The 21,980-nt window shown below is 43.9% G+C and overlaps 2 protein-coding genes across 4 annotated transcripts; one reads left to right on the top strand and one right to left on the bottom strand.

Moving 5' to 3' along the window:
- Window positions 1-5,746: 5,746 nt before the first annotated feature.
- plek (pleckstrin) lies at window positions 5,747-11,831 on the top strand. 3 transcript variants are annotated; one of them, XR_003888342.1, is made up of 10 exons: window positions 5,747-5,899; window positions 7,651-7,806; window positions 8,193-8,374; window positions 8,660-8,799; window positions 8,892-9,076; window positions 9,263-9,367; window positions 9,455-9,538; window positions 9,615-9,687; window positions 9,809-11,467; window positions 11,547-11,831. XR_003888342.1 is itself a non-coding variant. In XM_029835667.1 (9 exons), exons 1-9 carry the CDS (start codon window positions 5,858-5,860, stop codon window positions 9,946-9,948), a joined length of 1,107 nt encoding a protein of 368 aa, XP_029691527.1. In that variant the 5' UTR covers window positions 5,747-5,857; the 3' UTR covers window positions 9,949-11,831. The 3 variants fall into 3 exon arrangements, 2 of the variants coding, with proteins under 2 accessions (XP_029691527.1, XP_003964013.1); XM_029835667.1 differs by having other exon boundaries at window positions 9,809-11,831; XM_003963964.3 differs by having other exon boundaries at window positions 8,708-8,799; window positions 9,809-11,831.
- Window positions 11,832-16,220: 4,389 nt separating this feature from the next.
- On the bottom strand, window positions 16,221-21,412 carry prokr1b (prokineticin receptor 1b). The gene is made up of 4 exons (XM_003963992.2): window positions 21,109-21,412; window positions 19,773-20,374; window positions 17,434-18,135; window positions 16,221-17,337 (listed from the first exon to the last, which is right to left on the bottom strand). The coding sequence occupies exons 2-4, from the start codon at window positions 20,222-20,224 to the stop codon at window positions 17,274-17,276; spliced, it is 1,218 nt and encodes a 405-aa protein (XP_003964041.2). The 5' UTR covers window positions 20,225-20,374; window positions 21,109-21,412; the 3' UTR covers window positions 16,221-17,273.
- Window positions 21,413-21,980: the final 568 nt, after the last annotated feature.

Genomic DNA, 21,980 nt, shown 5'->3' on the forward strand with positions numbered 1-21,980 from the left:
CCTCCTCCCTAGCATCCTCCAGTGGGCTCTAATTCGTTGCTCACTTTAGGGGGGGCTAATGTTCATTCCCTTTCCTGGCAGACTCACATTGGAATGAATACCTTGAGACAGAGCCTGACGCCAAACCTGCTTCGATGTTGTTAAATTGATGCTCAGCTAATTTTGCAAATACTTGCATATGTAATTAGGTATTCGGCTTAATCCAGAGTCGTCTGACTGAACTGAGCACCTAAATCATTTCAGCTGAGCGGAAATGAGGTTTCCAGGACTCCTGAGTCTGAATCAATGTGCGGGGAAGGAATGGTAGCATATGCAAGTTCATCATGGCCCCTGATCCAGTCCGCCGGGATTGGGCCGTGCAGAGAGGCAGAATGGTGAAGAATGCACTGGTTTTATGTTGACAAATCAGATGAGACAGACTAAAATGGACCAAGAAAGGTGGAAATGAAACCATAAGACATGCTCCTGGGACAAAAACGCCTGTTTGGGGTGTGAAAACAGACACCTTGTTTTATGCTGATGTCATGATGCTCCAAATTTGTCCTTCATTTATCCTGATTTTCTCTCTTAGTTTCTCTGTTTAGTTCTTTAAGTGTCGTCTTTCTCCTGTCATCATCATGCTCCAAATTTGTCCTTCATTTATCCTGATTTTCTCTCTTAGTTTCTCTGTTAAGTTCTTTAAGTGTTGTCTTTCTCCTGTCATCATCATGCTCCAAATTTGTCCTTCATTTATCCTGATTTTCTCTCTTAGTTTCTCTGTTAAGTTCTTTAAGTGTTGTCTTTCTCCTGTGTTCTGATTGTGGTTTGTTTCCTCTTCCTCATCCCTGATTGTGTCTGCAAGGTCCATCTTTCCTGATTGTGCTGGACTGCGGGCGTCTCTGTCTCACTTGTTTCTCCTTGTTACTGCCTCTCTCTTGTGGAATCATCGTTAACTTCTGGACTTGAACTCTTCACTTGTGTGTGAATCCATCCTGCCATCATGCCCCTATCTGAATCCCGAGCCGATCTTTGTCTATCACAGAGCGTAATCTCTTTTCCGCCCCTGTGCTTCCATCAAATTTTGGACCCGCGTCCCGGTGGCCTTGGTCCTGAAACGCTGGCAGACTTCAGAATGCCCAGCGTGTCTCTGGGAGTCTCCCGAGGGATTTGGTTTATATCCTGCCTCCGTCTGTTCTTTGGCACCTTCTCACTCTCTGCTCCCCTCTGTTCCCCAGCAGGACTGAGCCAGCCTTCCCCATCAAACCACATCACTTCCACGCCAGTGCTCACACACACACACACACACACACGCACACACACACACACACACACACACACACACACACACACACACGGTTTAACTCGACCAGTGTTGGTTCTGTACAGTGTTTCAGTGTGTGTCCAGGGTGACCGGCGACATTTACTGCAGTTTCACCCACGTTTTATTTTAAAAATCAAGGCACTTCAACATTTGTTCATTAATCTGGTCCTGGAGCTGCAAACACGAGCATCGGCATCATCTTTAAAACTATAAAGTGACTCCACAGGTGCAGGCAACTGATCAAATAGACATTACGTTAATGCAAGAGAAACCATGAGGGCAACCTAACTGAGGTGGCCTTGAGCACTTTAAGCCCGATGATGACAAGTGGCCTCCTCAGTGGCTTCTGGCTCCAATCAATAGCTTATAAATGGTTCAGACAAGGTTCCCGAAGGCTCCCGAATCAGTCACTCTGGTCTTGCAAGCATGTCGACGCTTGTTTCTGTAGCATAACATTGTGTGTGCACGCGCACATGCTGGAAATAGCATACAAGCAGAACAGGTTGAAGGACACAGATGAGATTTATCTTCTTAACACAAAAACTCAAAAAAATAACCCCCCCAAAAAGCTCACATGAGCATAGTTTTGACCTCATGTGGCAGTTACATGTAGAGACTAGAGGGTTATAAAAGGGCATAAATAAGCTTGTTAATAACCTTTAGGCTGTTAATGGCATGTGGGTGGCATTGGTGGTTTCCATTTCTCACTGCGGAAATCATTCTTGAATCTGTTACTTTCGATGTGGCGTAGCTCCTGTTGTCGTGCGCTTCGAACAAGCATGTGACCACTTCCTGTCTCTGACGCTGGTGGTGGCGGGCCACGTGTGATTGTTGCTCTTCCCACACTGCTGCGTGAGATTCACCTGTTCCACACTCACTTCTGCCACTGCCACAAACCCTCTAAGCAGCTCAGGTCCTCTTTTGTAGGCTCAAGGTGTTTCCTCCTTAAAAAGATTCACTTGAGCAGGTCACTTCTGTTGCAGCTGTGTTCATAGTAGCCTGGGGAAGCTGAGCAGCATGTTTGGAGCTAATGTTGTGGCAGCAGTGTTGTGGCTGCCAGCTTGTCGAGGCGGCATCATTTTCAGAGCTTCCTGACAGAGCGGGCGTTCAGTTGTCGATCATGTCACGCCCTGTCCTGGAAAAAACTGGATCCTGAACTGTGTTAGAACTTTTTCCTTTTTCAGTGTTGGAACCTGATTTTCCCTGCTCTTCTGTTTCTTCCAGGTTCTCTGGTTTTCTTCTCACAGTCCAGAAGCTTTAAATGGCACCTTTAGCCGCCTGTTCCCCCATTTTTCACCGTTCCACGATGTCAGTAGTCCCGGCTGTGCGGAACACGTCCTCTGATCATAAAGATGTTGCAGCTGTTGTCAGGTTTCATCAAGGGGCCTCCGTAGATCAATTTTTTCAGTGGCAGGGGATTAATCTTTTGTATTTTTTCTTTCACCTGGAAGCCAGATCGGGGGGGGGGGGGGTTCTGCATGTATGCTGGAAGAAAAGGCTGGAACAATATCCCTGGTGGTAAACTAACCACATACAGTGTTCTCTCCTCCTTCAAAACAACAGACAACAGACAACAAACAACAACAGACCCTGAGACACGATATTGACAGCAGTGACATTGCCAGTCCGTGCTCATTCTTCTGCATTTGCTGTACACAATAGCTGCAGAATGAATTCTTCCCCTCGCTGCCCCAGACTGCGGTCTCTTTCTCCCTCGGCTGCCAAGGGATTGTGACATCTTCATCCCACTCAACTGTACATCTCAAGAACCGTCAATAATCCTGCTAAAATGTGCAGTGAGCTGAAAATAGGGGGTATTGATGGCTTTTCTATGGCTCCCTCAGTCTCTCCTGCACATCCCACCGTTCCCATTGTGCTCCCACACAGCACAATCTTCTGCAAAGCTTTTTATGGCTTGAGCAGTGTACAGAACATGCTCATCACCGTTAGCGTCGACACAAAGACAGCAATCATCTTCAGGTGGAATAGGTTTTTATTTATGATGCTATGCAGCGTTAACAGAGGTCAATGAAAATGTTACAGCATTTTCACAAAGAGGAGATTGTAATATTTAGTGCTGCATTTCTAACAGTACATCTGTTTTGATGGTCATGGTGGCCTTTTATAGTAACCAGTTTTATACTTGCTCATGAAGGCAAAGTGGGGTTTCTGCTGAAGCATTCGTAGCGTTAATGTTATGTAATATAGACATTTAATGATTGATATGGTGTGTGTGTGTGTGTGTGTGTGGTTTTTTAAGTTAAGGCTTGAATCCCAACAATAATGATCCCTGTATGTTGGATCCTGCACCATCATTGGGCCAGAACTTCACAATAGATGTGTTCAGCCCCACATAGCGACTCTCTCTGCAGGTTTTGGAGATCAGATTATGTTCATAATACTTCGTCTTGGGATTGTCATGAAATCACAAATATATTTGAAAAATAAACGTGCATCATTCTGTTATTTGTGCCTCCAGATTTCTGCCTTAAATTTCATTGTATGTATTCGTGCGCCGTCTACAGGACAATATTGGATATTACATAAAAGTTGATAAGATGACAAATTAAAATGTAACAATACAATATATATACTGTATTGCATAAATGTTAGGACAGTAGATGGCAATAGCTGTCACTATACATTTGGAATAATAAAATATGAATATTGCACATAGCAATGATAACATTTCAGTACTGCCGTGAGTTCCCTGGAGTATTGCACAGTGTGGACTGGCTTTCACACAGAACAAATATTTTAGGGTGCACAATGCAGTTTGTCTGAGGTTGTGCATGTTGTGAGCCTGTGGTCTGCTGGGAGCAGTGCTGACTGTGAAAGGACCTGCAATAGCACCCTTTCACACTGGCTAAAGCCACTTGTCACCCCGGTGATGTTGATGCATCCTGCAGAGAGTGGGTGTTGTTCACTAACATAAATGACTGTTTAGTCCTCCTCCCTGTCTCCACCTCATAGGTGACATCCCAGGGCAGAACAGGCTCCCCTGAGCAGTGTCCTCAGTCAGTTGAGCTCCCTGACAGAACACCCCATAATAGAAGGCCGATGCCACAACAGTGCGAATTAATGTCGACATCAGACTTTGTTGTTTTGGATTTCATTTCTGTGTGAGAGGCGGGGAGAGAGAAGGGTGTTATGTTTGGCTCCAAATCAAGCCCAAGCTAACCCGCCAATGCTAATCAAAAGTATCATTTTTGGCTGGTTTGGCTCAGCTAGATTATAACCTCCAAAAGTCTGAGAAGAGCACGCTTTCTGCACTGGAGGAGTTTGAGTCGGCCCTTTGTGCTGTGAAAGAGCTCCTCCTTTCATCCCTGCAGTCAGTTTAGTTGGCGACTGAACCCTGTGTCACTCTGTTATCTGCGAGTTGACGCCTCAAATGAGAAGTTTTCCTGTCGTGCTGGAAAATTTGTGTGAACAGGCACAGAGTGACACATGTTTTAGTCTGAGAAGACTCCAGCAGCACGTCTCAGAGTAGCTGAGGAGCCACCTATGCCACCCAAAACAGACGCTTAGATGAAGAAGAACGAATGAAGGATGCAAAAAAAAAAAGATTCGATTCACACTTTTCACAGAAAGCCAAATTGAGATTCTTCTTTGTTTTTCACACGGTCTGGAAATAAACCTTCAGCTTAAGTCGCCATTTTCGCTTTTGTTTTGCTCCAGCTGCTCCAATTAGAACTGATCAAAGACTGTAACCTGCACTGACCTGCCTGCCTGCTCTGGTCCACTCCCCTGCACGCTGCGCCGCCCCCTCCTGCCCCCCTCCTGCACCCCTCCTGCACCCCTCCTGCATCCAGGTTCCTCCTTTTAACGCTGTCTGACTCAGTCAGTATAAACAGTGTTGCCAAAATTCCCCTTGAATAAAAAGATAGTGATCCTAAATTGGCATTAGGTGCAAATGGATGTCCAGGGTGTAACCCACCTCTCCAGCCCCCCCCCCCCAACAACCCCGCTGAGGGAAAGTGACAGAAGATGGATGGTTAACTGCTGGCGTTTCCTTCAGAAAGGAGAAGAGTCTGAATCTGTGTCAAGTTTTAAGAAAAAGATCTGCCAAAGGAAGGGAACGCCTCAACCCGCCGCTCATGAATCCCTTTTCTTCTGATCTGGCTCCACGTGCACTCCACCGTGTGATTTTTAGCCGATCTGTGCAAATTTCTACAATAGTTCTACCAGCAGAAACCCTACTGACAATGTAGATGAGCAAGCGTACCATACTGAAATGATAATAATGGAATTCAGGAAGCTTCTGTCAGTGACACAAAGGGGAAGTGACTTGACCGCTGATGATTTTGACACACTCTCAGACTCAACTTCCTGTGTGTGTGTGCTGTGTGTGTCAGTGTGTTTGCGTGTGTGTGTGTGTGCTGTGTGTGCGTGTGTGTGTTTGCGTGTGTGTGTGTGTGTGTATGTGTGTGTGCGTGTGTGTGTGTGTGTGTGTTTGCGTGTGTGTGTGTGTGTAGGTGGGTGGAGTTTTAAATAGGAAACATTGAGTGAAGTGTCTGAAAACAGGCAGAAGTCCTGACAGCAGCAGAGCAGAGGGACATGGAGCCACAAGAGATCCGAGAAGGATACCTGGTGAAGAAGGTAAGAGACCAAACGCTTCTGATTAAGTCATGTCCACCTCTTTGACAAGCTTTAGTGGGTTTTAGTCATATATGCGGTGATTGGGCTGAAGCAGTCGGGTACACACTGCAGAAAACATTGGGTCACACATTTGCAACAATAGTTGCAGAACTTGTGGTGTGTTGGTCTAATAACACACAGCCGGCAGACACGGCGCATTACTCGACTACCAATAACATAACACACATCACAGGTATCCCAGCATTCCCTGGTACATTACAGATACAGTCCCAAAACACAAAACAAAGGGCAGTACTTCAGAGAACTGTATTTCATTCCTGTAGAAGAAGCACTGGTGGTTGGGCGTAATTAAGTTCAGTGTAGTGCTGGTCAGCAGGCTGAGCGGAGGGTAAAGTGTCTCCCAGTGGACGCTGGGTGGAGGACGTAGCAGTTTCAGCAGAGACAGGAAGGAGCAAACGTCTGCAATAACGGCCAGGCAACAGAAGGGCATCCAGGCGACAGTTGGAGGAGGGAGTCGGAGTCGCTATCCACCTATCTGGAGACGAGCCGCGGTCTGATGGGCCCCAGCTGGGCATCACCGACACGGGTTCTCCAGTTCCTGTTTCTGTCCGAATCTCAAGCTAAAAATACTGTGAGATCATCAAACTCGCCGTGACTCCCAGCAGTGACACACAAAAGCATCCAAAACCAGGAAGAACCTGGTTGTTTGATGTACTTTGACAACCAAAGACATAACTATAAAGAGTATTACCTCCCACTTAATGTAAATCTGGGGCTGCATTAGGTTGATTTATTTGAGTTGGTTGATTATTGATTTGTAGATTGATTAACAGATGGGACAGAGGTGGTTTGGATGAGGTCATCGTTCCTATATTCTGACAGTAAACAATAAACATGTGAGTAAGTTACAGCAAGTTACTGTTAAAATATTCTTCAATATGTTTCATGATTGAACAGGTTCTGAGTAAAAATAAAACACTCATTTCTAGTTATTAATAATATTAATATTGGTTCAAAATCAAGGGAGATATTCTGCTTCTGATGCTAGTTTATAGCACCGATGATGATTCTTGTTATTGGGTTTATGGGCATGAGAAATACGATGCTATTCTTCCCAGATCAATGGGTGCAGTTGTTACATTAAGCCAAAATCGTGGAGGGTGGTGCAATTAAATCTAGTGTTCTTGTGTGTAATTTATGTAATAATAATTTGTGGGCCTCACCCAGAGCTTGTTGTGGATGCCATCTTGAAAATAGCCAATTTAAGGAATCATTAAGTTTATATGGAATAACATGGAACCAAATGAAGCTGACAATTCCCAAAAAACATGAAGCTCAAAGTGCTTTGGAGAGGAGTTGCACAAAGGGGGTGATTTCTATGACGCACCAGGCAGATTTCTTGCATTTTATTCTGTCCTGATCTAAGTATTTCAGAAAATGGAGAACAGGAATAAGAGAAAATAAAGGACTCTTTCACTACCCACAACTGTGTGGGTAGTGAAAGTGATGCCGCAGCGAGTCCACAGCAGAGATGGATCGTGTGCTTTTATAGCATGCGGAAAGACATATTTCCTGCTGTCAACCCAGTGAGAAATGTTTTGGAGGAGAAGAACCCTGTGTGTGGATCACTCATGGACAGGGCAGAAGATATCACACCACAGCACCCATCCGGATCTGGGGGGGGGGCAATGTTCATAACATTTTTGCTAAACTGTCAAGCAACATTCCTGACCCCTGTTTCTGATCCTCAGGGCACTGTACTAAACACCTGGAAGCCAGTGTGGGTCGTGTTATCGGAAGATGCGGTGGAATTCTACAAGAAGAAAACAGACCGGTCGCCTAAAGGAATGATTCCACTGAAAGGAGCCACACTCCTGAGCCCCTGCCAGGACTTTGGGAAGAGGCTGGTAAGCAGAAAATATGATTATACCCATCCAGGATACAGAAAATCTAAATTAACTAGTGGCGGCAAACACAGAGAGGAATATGGATGGATGCCATAGTTGGTCAGTGCTGGAGGTCATGTGATTCTTAACCTTTCTCTAGTCCCCTCCTGTCATGTCCTCATCACACAGCTGAACAACTCTCCAGCCTTGTGTTTTCACACTAGCTCCATTGCTAATGTGAGCGAGCAGAAGGTTCGTTAACCTCCAACGCTAACCAGGCAGCAGCAGTTTCGACCTTAATGATTCCACAGCTCAAGTGAACACCACTGAAATAGAACGGCCGCACTTGAGCTGTTGGTGGTTTGTGGAGGTGCAGCAAAGTCACTGGCTGATAATTCTTCTCTTAGTTGGTGTTCAAGATTACCACGGACAAGAAGCACGATCACTTCTTCCAAGCTTCTCACGTGGAGGAGAGAGAACTTTGGGTCAAAGACATAAAAAGGGCCCTCACCTGCATCCAAGGGGGCAAAAAGTTTGCCAGGAAGTCCACACGGCGCTCTATCCGCCTCCCAGAAACCGTCAACCTGTGGTATGTTCCGCAAAATCATCCAAAGTTCCAGTGAAACAAAAGCAGGGGAACAGTGGCAGTTCTGTATTTTAACTGAGAGTTGGTGCAATACCCTTTTTTTATCACTGAAATGACTTCTGAACTTTATTTATCCACAACTGGTGGAAGTTCAGCGGTCTGGCTTTTGGGTAACTGTAGTGTGAAGCTATCTTAATTGCGTCATCACTCTCCTCTATAAATATATCAGGGTATGCAAGGTTGTTACAGTACCCACCCAGATACTTCCTGTGGCTCTCACATTGGCAGGAAACTGCAGGACTCAGGAGGTTCCGTCCTCTGCCTTGTGTTTTGCAGTGAGCTCTACAGCCTGATGAAGGACCAGGACGATGGAGTCAGAGAGTTGGTGCTAGAGCAGGAGAAACGCGTCTTCAACCACTGCTTCACCGGTGCTGTTGACTTGGTTCCAGTGACACCCAAAGACGCCGTCTTCTTCCCTGCTGTTGCGTAACACCTGGTCTCCTTCCCTGTCTCCGTGCAGGTGCAACAGTGGTCGAGTGGCTTGTCGAGAAGGGGAAAGCGAGAAATCAGCCTGAGGCCCTGATGCTGGCGACGGGCCTCATGAACGAGGGTTTCCTGCTGCCCGCAGGCGACCTGTCAAAGGACGGTGCCGGGGGCGGGGAGCAGTCGACCTTTTTAGATGAAACAAATGCTCTGTATTACTTTGTAAGTCGATGAGAAACCAAAACTACTGCTGTGGAAACTTGTCAGAGAGGCATTTGGTGACACAAAACTTTGGTCACAAACCACCATCCTCTCAGCTCTGACTGTGTGTGTGTGTGTGTGTGTGTGTGTGTGTGTGTGTGTGTGTGTGTGTGTGTGTGTGTGTGTGTGTGTGTGTGTGTGTGTCAGGCCGATAGTGGATTCTTCTGTGAAGGTTACTCAAGCGATGATGACGTGCTGGTGAAGGAAGAATTCAGAGGAAACATTGTGAAACAGGGCTGTTTGCTCAAACAGGTGAATATTCCTGCTTAAAGGTCACACTTTACCATGTGGCCCTGACTTTCCCGACCTTGAGGCCCTCACAGACTTTGTTCATTACAGGGTCACAGGATAAAAAACTGGAAGGTACGGAAGTTCATACTGAGGGACGACCCCGCATTCATGCATTACTATGACCCTTCAAAGGTAACGCCAGCCGGTCCAGGCGAGAGCAGGAACATCAGACCTTCTCAGTTCTCAGCTCTCCTTCCTTTCTCATCAGAATGACGATGATCCTCTGGGCTCCATCCCCCTCCGTGGTTCTGTGGTCACAGCTGTGGATTTCGTGCCCGACGGTAAGCCGGGCATTATCCCCCTACCGTTACAATGCGGACGGGAAAGTTCTCCTGGATTACTCTCACTGACTTTCATTTGGTTTTCCTTTAGCTCATCTGCTCTTTTATTTCTCATTTTCAGCCAAAAAACACGGTGCTGACGGCAACTTCTTTGAGATCATCACTTCCGATGAGGTTCATTACTTCCTGCAGGCCGCCACGGCCGAAGAGAGGAAGGACTGGATCAAAGCAGTGCAGGTGGTGGCAAAATGTGGCAAATAGGAGGCAAAAACCCTCAGTGAAACCTTTAAAGCAGTTACATGAACAGCAAGTTACCCAGTACTCTACCACAGCAGGAAATAGTCAATTTCCAGCAAACAAGGTGTTATTTCTTTATTTATACAAATTCTGAGCATTGATTTTTTTATGTTAATATTAACAGAACAATAAATGTAGAAAATTATGTTAAAGTTCTGATATTTATTGTTAATATTTTAATGAGGTTGTAACTTAAAGTGCTTCCTGTATAAAGAAAAAGTTGAATGTTGAATGAATATTGTGATTCTAAATTCTTTCATGCTTTGATATAAACACATGAAAGAATTTTCACCCGTCTGAGAAACATTCAAGTCTTTACAACGATATAATACTGGCCTGTTTGTAACTATAAAGTCAAAACAACATTTTGAATGGCTCTAATTTGCCGAATGAGCAGGAAAGTTAATGTCAGACTGGAGAAAAGACGCTGTCCTTAAGACCAATAGTCCGGACTTTACTTGGCTTGGAAGGGTCAGAGATGCTTGAAACCAGGCAGCGACGCCCTGTTCCCGTGACACTTCACACTTTGCTGTCAGACTGCGGTTCCAAGTGGAGAATATTATCAGTGACAGAAATGACTGACTTCACTGAGCGTAACCACGTGCACGGCCTTGGTGAGTCAGCCTGTTGTCACCAAAGGCAGCTGTGCTGCATTCAGGGACCAGATCAGGCTCTGCTAATGGGACAAAAAGCAGCTACTCTAGAATGACCTTAATTTGTCATGACAGTGTGTGGACTCGCTCTGCATAATTAACGACGTGCGGATATTTCTGCTAGTTTTCTTTAAACTTTCACTTTTACCTTGTGGTTTTTACCTTTCAACAATAACCTTGAAACTATGCCAAAACGAGAACAACCTCATTAAATGTTATCATTGTTGTACCTAAGAGGCTGGTCAAATGCTTTAATGCATTTTCACTTTCTGATCAAGTCCAATACGAAAGGTGAGTATACTGATGTGACAAATTTTCAGTGATAAAAAAAAGTATTCTTTGTTCGCTTGCATGCAGTTCTATTTTTGAACAGAAGGGAGCGCTGTATATCAACGCAAAATACCTGGCCTTCACTTTAAATTAGAACGCCACCATTATCGCAACTATACATCCAGAATGCATTTAATTAAAATATTTAGACGCAACGTAGTGAAAATATTTCAAACTGTCCTTATGGGGCCTGTTTTATGTACATGAGACCGTGAACTTTAAATCTCATAACTTGGTCCAATGTTTTCCACAGTAAATCAGAGGTGCGATCATCTTGAAACTGTTCATCATGATCACCATGAAGTAGGGAGCAGGATTCTCTTCCAAACCTCTAACATAAAGCAGAAAACAGTGAGTAAATTCAGCAGACAGACGGGCTCGTCTCTTGGCTTTAATGCGTAATGATAACGGCGTGTTTAGCACTCTGATGGAGAACATGTTCTCCTTCAATAACATTCAGCAAGAAGAGGAGTGTGAAAAGTGCTCTTATGAAGGAGAAGGTGAGTATAAGCGTATCAGATATGTTATGGTCTCAGTCTCTGTAGGTCTTTCAGACTTTATCATTATGCACATTTCCAGGAGAGGTGAGGACAAAAGACGACTGAAGGTCCTGCTCGCCTCCGTTACGAAAAATCACTGATTTGAAGAAATGGTCCACATTTAAAGAAGTTAAAGAACATTCCAGACATACAGACATCTCGCTGGGTTTTATGTTGCTACGTTGGCTTATGTATAGGACATAAAATGGTCATTAATATTTGTAACTATTTGCTACTGGAAAAGCTAGAATAAGTGCTAAAGAGTAAACAAATATGTGCGGTGTGAAGAATGTAAACATTTCTACAAAAAGATTGATTTTTTTTTTTTAAAAAACAAAGAAATGCGTTAAACTAAAAATGAAAAACTACACAGCCTTATACCGAAAATAACGAAAGAACTGAGTAATAATTTGCACAGATTTTACCTTTTTCCTGTGGTTTTCACGGATTGCAGCGAGCATTTCATTCATAAAGGTCGGGAAGCTCATTCACAGTCTCAAGTCATTAAATCTTCTGAAGCTGAGATTGAGATGACACCTGTCTCGGAGTAATGCTAATTTTATCCGGAGATCCATGAAACAGTTTGTCTGTCATCCAAGAGTAATCCTGACGTGCTCTGACAACACAAGCGGCGGCGGATGTCGGTCAGGACATCAACACTCACCTCACGCCGCCTCGTACATTCCCGCGGACTTTTCTACGTGAGGACGCAACAGAAGCGCAAATTGAGTTGGGGATTTATTAATTATTAAGCGACAGGACAGGTCTGTGCCCTGGTGGGTCTGCATTCTGGGATGCGGAGGAGATGCTGGTGGAGTTTATGAGAGGTAACACTTCTGATGGTGTGACGGGGTAGAGCTCAGTGGAAGGATCAGGAACCCTCGAAGGAGAAGGTAAAGGGGTTGGAAACTATGTCTGAGGGGTGGAACACGTGTGCAACAAGTGGTCGGATCAATCCCCACAACGCATATCCTGCAGCCCCATTCGTTTTTGTTAAAATCATCAACAGCATCATCTCTTTCATTGTCATCATCACACCATTTGCAGACGGGACAGAGATCTCTGGCAATTGTTCCTCAGAGCTGCTAAAGGAGGGGTATCGATCGCATTGTTCCCCGCTCAGTGTAACCCATAGACCACATCATTATTCATGACCCGTCAATGATTTGCTGTCACAGGATGCCGCCTGCCTGCGAAGCTGTCCACATAAAAGACTGGGGGAGTGCACAAACACAAGCGCTACCTGGGAGATGTGGCCGTAACAGCCCCAAAGTGAAGTCAAAGAGTCATTATCGCACCGACCCTGGAAATCACCATCTATCCCTGTCTCTATTTCCTACAGAAACGGTGGAGCAAAATCTCGTGTTGTGGACAGCTGGAGGAATTGTCGCTGTCATATGGTTCTCAGCTTAATCTCAAATTCAGCTTTGCTGTTTTCGTATGGATTTATTTGGGTGGGTGGGGGTGGGGGGTGGGGGGGGTTATATCATATTTACCTGCTGAAGGATGATGACAGGACTCAGCATACATAAAGCCTGTAAAATATACAACAAAGTCATTATATTTTCTCACTGTCCAAAATCTGTTAGCGTGGGATAAAAAAAAAAAAACACCTCAATCATTTTGCCTCTAAATCGATAACTGCAGGACTTCAAGGTCCAGGGACTTGGGAGCCACTCCGTCAGCAGGCATAAAAGGCTCATAATCATGAAACATTCTTGGTTTGAGGTGACAAGATACTGATGAAAACACAGTCAGGAATATTATATTTCACTCCTGCCAGAGTTTCAGCCCAGTTTTTCGTCTTAAATCTTACACATTGATCCTGGCAGCGCTCTGCCAAAGTCAAGGTCCGGCTCAGGGGTGAGTTTGGCCCTAATGTGAAGAGAAACTGTCAAAATAAAAGAGATAACGCCAGAGAAAACCCTCCCATACAATGCAGACTTTTAAATCTATAGGTTAATGGTGTGTGTTTTTGTACTGGTGTGTGTGTTGTAAAGTTGTGTAAAGAGTCATATTCCAACAGAAGACATACGGCGTGGGTGTATTTTTCTTGCTAGCACAGCCACATGTCTGCATATTTAACAAAGAAGAGATGATGTGTTCAAATCAGCCAGACTTTCCTGGACAGCGTCACCCGGTTGGATCCACTTGCCTTGAGAGTCAAACGGGTCAACCATTTAAGGGAAGGCTTGTCTCCGACAAACCGTTTGATCTCTGTAAGGACGGGATTAATGTCCAGCCTCCGCCAGGCGCTTTTTAGAGGGGAGACGCTGAACATGACCAACAGCTTTTTGTTAATGTCACAGAGATATTTTATGAAATCATAACATTAAAAAAATATCTTGAAAAGAACAATGTCCCCAGCCTGTTTCCACCGTGACCAAAACGATGTGTTTACTCTTAGCTGCAATAGCAATAAATTGACTTTTTGTAATCTGGCCATGTCGTCAAAATGAATAAACAATGACATCATCTGGGTGTACACCCTCCATAGGCCTCCTGGAGGACTTATCATTAGATAGATAGATAGATAGATAGATAGATAGATAGATAGATAGATAGATAGATAGATAGATAGATAGATAGATAGATAGATAGATAGATAGATAGATAGATAGATAGATAGATAGATAGATAGATAGATAGATAGATAGATAGATAGATAGATAGATAGATAGATAGATAGATAGATAGGCAGGCAGGCAGGCAGGCAGGCAGGCAGGCAGACAGACAGACAGACAGACAGACAGACAGACAGCTAGATAGATAGATAGATCTATCTATGGACCTAGATCGATCGATCAAGGTCCATTTCATTGACCTAATTGTAGCATTTTCAGGTGATTAAATTGTGGCAAACAATCAAGCCTTAACTGACACTTATAACCCACCCACGGGAGCTAGAGGACATAGAGTAATGGGGACAATAAGCATGGCCCTTGGCAGTGGCAAATCAAGCATTTCCCAACATTAAACAATGGTCTATGAGAACATTAGCATACCAGGCGCTAATCTTCACACGCCATCATCGCACTTAACCGGGGCCTAATGGGAAAACCACAGGAAACATGACTGAGCTGCAGATAAGACAATAAAGGTGATGCACAGCGTGCAAAGTGGTGTTCAGGAGAAGAGCAGCTTAAAGAAAATGTGTCCGAAACAACCACTCAGATATTCATAACTGATCTGCACCCCCTTAACGTATGTGCATGAATCAGAATATGAATGGTCGTTTTACCCCACTGCTGCGAGTTTATCTAAAGTCAATTAAATCAACAACAGTCTATACTGACTTTCATAATGGACTTTCATAATGACTTTCATAATGGAAACGAATGACACTCTCTGATCTCTCCACAGTGATTAAAAAAAGAAAGAAAAAGTGCCAAAAAACCCAAATATTCTCACTTTTGGACCAGGTTGAACTAAAATATTGTATAGTCTGTGCTTCTGTGTTCCAGCATTCTTTTAATTTGTTTATATTTAATCATTTAATATTTTCAAATGGACTATTAAAATTGGCCAGCAGGAAGAATATGAATCACACTTGTACTGCATGTACAGCATCACCTCTTGATGCATTACTCTAATTATGGATAGATAAGGGGGGAAAACACTTCTGTCTAGTCAGTTTAATTGAGTTGGTTGATGACATTAAAATCAGAACTGCATTAATGAAAATAAGGTTTCTGTCTTCAACTGCAACATTAATTTAATTTCGGTGTGGTCACAAACAGCTGATGTAAAGGCAAAAGCACCAAAGGATGGGTAGCTTATACTTCCTGTTTGGCCTTTGTTTTAACTCACTGGATCCCTGTAAAAGGAAGCAGCTGTTCTGGAAAGTTCTTCCACTTTGAATTTACCTTTTGACTGAGAAACAACTAACAAACATGACCAAATGACAGAGATTTGGATCTGAACAATAGAATATCAATGGAACTTTAAAGCTGCAGTAGTAAGAACAGTACTGCCATCATAATTTACACCAACTAACATGGAGTCCCTCAGGGTTCTACCTTCGGCCTGCCACCATCATGCTCTGTCCTCAGATGGAGTATTTATTTTAGGATTTGACTCCAACAGATGATACTGATTCATAACTTCTAATGACGGTGATATATAGGAGTGCTACTGTGATAATTAAACCAAGATAACCCTAACCCTTTCAGGGATTTGAGTTTCCATAAATTTGGTGGTTTAGATCGAAACACAGAGCACAATATCCACCAAAAACATGAGGTATTTCCATTTACAGTCGACATAAAGCAACCTCACTTCAGGCTCACCTTTAGATTTTACATAATCATGACGGTACGGAACGTGTCCCTCTGGCCTCCTGACAGTTATTACCGTCATAACATTTTCCTGAAGAAACCTCTGAATTAAGGCCGATGTGACTGTGGGCTTTTATAACCTTTGAGATGGTCCTGTTGAGCGGAACACTGAGAGCTGGCAGAGAAAATTATCATAAAATGATTACATCATAACTCCCGCCGTGGGTTTGTATAAATGGCAATCGTTAGGTGACTTTGTGGCGAATGTACAACATCTTCTCAGCGTCAGAGCAGCTCCCGCTGCAGTAAAAACTGAGGAATACATTTGCAGGTATAACACGTATTTTTGTTTTTGTTCACTTTATTAGCAAACCACTCGGTTCGGAATCGGAGACCTGGTGTAAGTGATTCCAGAAAGCAAAACCACAATTTTCCAGTTTTCACAATATTTATTAACAACACACAGAAACAGACAGAGGTCAGAGAAAACAGAATATGTCACCGGATTTCAATATCAACACTTAGCAACAGATACTGTCTACACGAAGATTAGAGACGGCAGATAGTCAGTGATTATTAAAACTCAGTAGTTTTTCGTTGGATTTCTTCCATTTGTACATCAACACAAATCACGACACTTTACAAAATCACAGTATAGTCACAGTATGCAAAACAAGCACATTCTTGCCAAATCTCCATTGAAGAACTGTACATGCAAACACATGTTTAGGCATCGCATCTGGTATTCTGAATATTCACAAGATGGGACTCTGAGTGGTCATGTATGCAACACAATTGTGGTCTGTGGTGCACGTGTCTGCAGTTGCAGCAGCAATTTTCTGCAGAACATCTGAGGAGTGGATCATTTATTTACAAGATGACTGTTTTTTGACACGATTTATGTTCTGTTATTTTAATTATTTATCATGTATACTGTCACTGTAAGGTATTTTATATAAAATAAGATGGATTCATTATTTGCTAACAGACTTGCTGCAGCACTGACGTGACTGTTTACTATGGAAAGCCAAATATTGGGTGTAATTACTGCAGATTACCCCCCAGCTGCGGTGGCTTCTGGTGCATCTGGTGGAGACGTTGGTTTAATTTTACCTTTCCTGGTGGTCTAGGCTTCAGTCCAAATATATTCCAAAGAATTAAAGTCAACTGCTTTCCATAAATCCATACTATCCTGCCCGTTTAAACACCAACGTGTCACTCAATGATTTCAAAGTACACAATTTGGGACACTTTTGATGCCTTACTGGTCAATCCTAATCCCAACCCCAGTGCTTAATGAGAGGAAGCCTTTCTCACCACAAATCATCAAATAATGAGACATTAATCAAAAGGTTGATGTATGTCCCGTAGTATCTGCGTCATTTTGTGATGCTTCGGCTGCAGCAGTGCATCATTACTTCAGTTGGAGCAGAGCATAATCAGTGGAAAGCTCCTTACATCCAGAAAAGCCGCCGGGAGAAACCCTGTCATCAGGAACTGCCGCCAAATGGGTCGTATTCCTGCCTCTCTCCTGGTGATTGCTGGGAAAGACTCCTAATTACACATATGTCGCAGTTAGCAGGAAATGGGTGGAATGCTACCTTGCTGATGGTTTAAATCTTAAATAATAATGTTAAATTGCAGGTTTACCGCAGCTGAATGCATTCAATCTCCTCCGTTATGGGGATAGAGGACGTCTTCATGTCCAGCTCATCTATGGTCTTGTTGAGGGTGTACGTCGACCGCCAGCGCACCAGCACAATCTTCTTCAAGTGCTTCACCGTATTGTTCTTAACACTGACAAAACACAAAGTGTTGATCATGCTGTTGCTCATGGCAATGCACTCGATGATGTAGAAGGCCACCAGCGAATTCTTTTCTCGGGAGATGATCGTCGGATGGAAGTCTCGCAGGATGGCGAAGCCGTAGTACGGTGCCCAGCACAGGATGTACGCTGTTAAGATGCCGATCAGGACCATTACCGTCTTCCGGCGACAACGCAACCTCTTTCTGATCTGCTCCGTCTGGAATCCCGGGACGCTCTTGAACCAGAGCTCACGGGAAATTCTCACGTAGCACATTGCCATGACAATCACAGGAGCGACGAACTCCATCGCAAAAACAAACAGGAAGTAGGACTGGTAGTAGGCCTGCTGGTCTACAGGCCAGATCTGTGCACAGAACACTTTGGGAGTGGCCTCAGAATTGCCGCCATTAGGGTACTTGGTCACAGAGGCAAAGTAGGCCGAGGGAATCGATAGCAGGATTGGAAAGATCCAGACTCCTGTTATTAGGCAATAGGCCGTTTGGAACTTCATCCGTGGCCTCAGAGGGTGGACTATAGCCATGTACCTGGAAAAACAAAAACATGGCAGCACAGTGAAACCAGAATGTGTAGCACAGACTGCTGTTGTCAGTAGCTTCAACAAATATTTCTCAGTCACCCAGAGAAGATTAAAGTTCATTATACAGCCTTTTATTATTCAGTGACCTGAATGATTCATTCAGGGGTCATTTTTATGGCTTTTGAGCTACTTAAGGCTGTGTAATCTAAAGCCTTTCAGCAAAAAGGGTCTTGGTTCAATCCCAGGCTTAAGAGCTTCTTAATATGATGTTCACACTCTTCCCACACCAGCATGGTTCTCTTTCCTCTGCCCAATACCTTTACTGGGGACTAATTGTCCCTCTTTACTCAGTAGTGTGGTCTCATGACTACAGTACATATGATCCTTTCTTTCTGTCCAAACATGTGAACAAATCATCAGTAATCTTATCAGCACAGGCAACCAGGAGCAGCTATTTGATCAGCTTAAAACCAATACCCTTATTGGAAATCCATAATTTCTACCAAAGGGTGGACCTGGTTGGTGACGGTTAGCGAGAAGAGTAACCTCCAAATGCATTTATTTTCAAAACTATTTAACAGGAACGAAATGTTAAATAGTTTGATGATACTGTACCTTTTTCAATTTGATTTTGGGATAGGTAGAAAAAACACGGTGTAACAGTAATGATTTTAAGCTTTTTTCCACGTAAAATGTCAAAAATACAAATCACGTCAAAATGGGGGAACCTGAGGAATGCAAAGGTCCCTTATGGGGCATCATTAATGCTTCATGCCCGATGAGGGAGGGTCAAGCATCCATTCATGCAGAAGCTAAGAGTGACTTTAGAGTAACCATTTTTTTCCAAGCTTAAGGTACAGTATTTCTTTTTCAAGCAGAAAATTCCAATATTGGGACTATGTGAGGCAAGCCAAGGCAAACAAAACCCTTAATAAGATGCTGAAACCCGGGGTTGAACCAGGGACCTTTTCTTTTCATTTAATCCAGATCTTTCCATTGTTCTAACTTCACATGTTCAGCAGGAGAATGTCTGAAACACTGTGCATGAACAGCACAATACTCAGAAGAGACTAAGGGGGAAAAAAGTGAAATTTTATCGGGCAAGACCAAAATGAAACATCTTTCACTGGAAGAGAAAAAGAGATTCTGGCAATCTGGGCCAACAGTAATGCAAACAGTCAGCAAGGTTGCTCCCCTTTCGCCTACAACAACACTTCCTGGTGTTAGTCATCATGTCCCCCTTTATGAGACTTTTTTTTTTTTCAGAATTACTCTTAGGTCCGGGTAGAGAGGGGTACGCTGGTGGGGTTACCTGTTGGGAAGCAGGAATATGACATAGAAAGGTCACTGGTCCGTCACAGGCAGACACAGTGTTCATACCGGGGGGCAGTGTTTGTCTCCATTCATTCTAATCTTGGGCACAATGGAAGAAAATCAGCAAAAACACAAACTCCATATGACCAGGCTGTGAGCTCCGGAATCAAACCGAGAACCATGCTAAGAGCCAACAGTACTAACCAAGAAATACAGAGCAGCTCTGGGATGGATCTCTCTGATGCAAGCAGATAAGAGCCAAATAAAAGGGATGAGAAAATACCAGTTTTATTGATTTGAACGCTCAGAGATATGACAAAACGCACTCACCTGTCAACTGCAATGGCCAGCAACGCATTGGTGGACACGTAGAGCGACACAGTCCGGAGGTAGTTGACAGAAGCACACAGCACCAATCCATGGTCCCAGGAGAGCTGCTTCACCACATAGTAGTCCATTAGGAACGGGCAGCACACCACCGCCACGATGAAGTCAGAGATGGCCAGGTTGGCTATCAGCAGGTTGGTGAGATTTCGGAGCTTTTTGTAGCGCGTCAAAGTGGCGATGAATATGAAGTTTCCCAGCCCGCAAACGAGCATGATGCAGACAAGCACGGCGCCGATGACGATGGTGGCCACGTAGAAGGCCTGGCCCTGCGTGGTGTCCGGGATCTCGTCAGGGTGGATGCCGTAATCCGTATCGTAGTGCTCCACGTACTGGTCCAACTTGCCCATCTGGAGCTCTGCTTCAGGGACCGTGCGGCTGATGTTTTCGTCCCCCATGTCTCGCACACACTCTTTCAAAATTGGCAAATGAAAATTTGATGACTTTTATAAAGGCTGCAATTATTCCTTTGAGGCCGCTTAATTATTCATTTACTTAAGGGAGGACTCAAATTGAATTCATCCCTGGAAAAGGCAGCGGCATTTCACCTGGAAGAGAGTTTCAGTATTTCAGTATCAGTAGTCGTCGCACAGGGTGAAGCCATTATTCACTCATGGCAACATGACACTTTCTAAATAAATAACCAAGCACAGAGGACAAACACACCAGCACATGGCATTTCTGTGGTGAGTGTATTATTGCTGTAAAGACATTCTTATCATTTTTTTGTTTTTTGGGGCACTTTGCAAATCATTTTTCAACTCCCAAAGATGAGCGAGTAGCTTGTGTTTGTTAAGAAATGGACACAGTAATCCCTGCGTCAGGATGCTGTGATATACACACACAGCAACAGCAAGAGGCACAAAGATGAGTGTCCCTTGGTTCAACAATCTTGTTTGATTTGAGATTAAAACGAAATAAATTAAGCCATTTTCCAGATGTAATTAGAGGGGTTCTAATGAAATGCATTAGACTGTACACAACCAGCCAACCAACCATCTATCCATCATCTCCCCCCTCTCACACACGCGCGGGCGCGCACGCACACGCTGATACCCCAAGCGAACCTTCATGCAGCTCTCACAGGCTGCGGGGGGACTGTCACCTAGTATTAAGCTTTTATAGTCACAGTCTGAACAGTTTAAGCGCCGCAGAAGGACACTAGGAATCTAAATCACCGCAAGCGCACGCATACAACACATCCAAACAAAGTTTTAAAACAGCAGATTTCTTTATCATAAGTAAATCTTGTTGGCTGGAAATGAATAAGCGGGAGGCTCACCTGCAGACTGTGCAGACTTTCAGTCCGACACTTTCCCGCGCCCGTTAATTGCTAAAATGAATATTTCCATTGTCCTGGTGACAAGTGCGGCGCCGCGTCCGGGTGATCTCTGCTTGAGCTCTTCCACCGGTGGAGACAGGAGGAGGCATCATCAGCCTCCCTCAACCATCACCGTCTGCGCCGTCAGCTGCAGCTGCTTACCTTTCGGAGCGCCTCTTCTTGTCCGCGCAAAGAGGAGGAAAAGACTGGGTGGAAAAAGTTGCGTCCGCGTTTTTCTTCTGCGTCAAGCCAGAAAATCCGACGATGACGCTGTCTTGTATTGCACAATATGTACAATAATAAAAAGCAGGACGACGTGCGGGCTTAACTTTTATTTCCACTTCGCGAATACATACGGGTACTCCAGATTGTCTTTTTAACTCTAGCCGATAGACACACCCCTTGTTACCGGGTGACGACTTTCAACAAATGCCTCTGGGCGGCACTACAGCATATATAAGATATTCCCTGAGAATATTACATCCCCTTTCTTTTGAAAAATGGCGCAGTATATTACTGGTTAAAATGCCTAATAACGAGATAAACAAACATATTCTATACAGAATTGTACCATGCAATACTTTGAAATACGTAATGTAACCCGTGTAATAAATGTTCAATTTCAGCTATTAGAAGACAGATTCCTTAATGCAATGAACAGAAACATACATTCCAAGCTTCAGTGTTTTTCTTCTGCATGCTTCGTAATACTTATGAACGTGGCAAAACAGTATATATCAATAATCAACGTAACTCAGTGTAAATCCAAAATGACATTTTACAGGTTCAACTATGTCATGAAACTCAGTCCTTGTGTAGCTTTACCTACAAGT

The sequence above is a fragment of the Takifugu rubripes genome, chromosome 4 (genome assembly GCF_901000725.2).
Source record: "Takifugu rubripes chromosome 4, fTakRub1.2, whole genome shotgun sequence".
In the NCBI taxonomy this organism is placed as follows: Eukaryota; Metazoa; Chordata; class Actinopteri; order Tetraodontiformes; family Tetraodontidae; genus Takifugu; species Takifugu rubripes.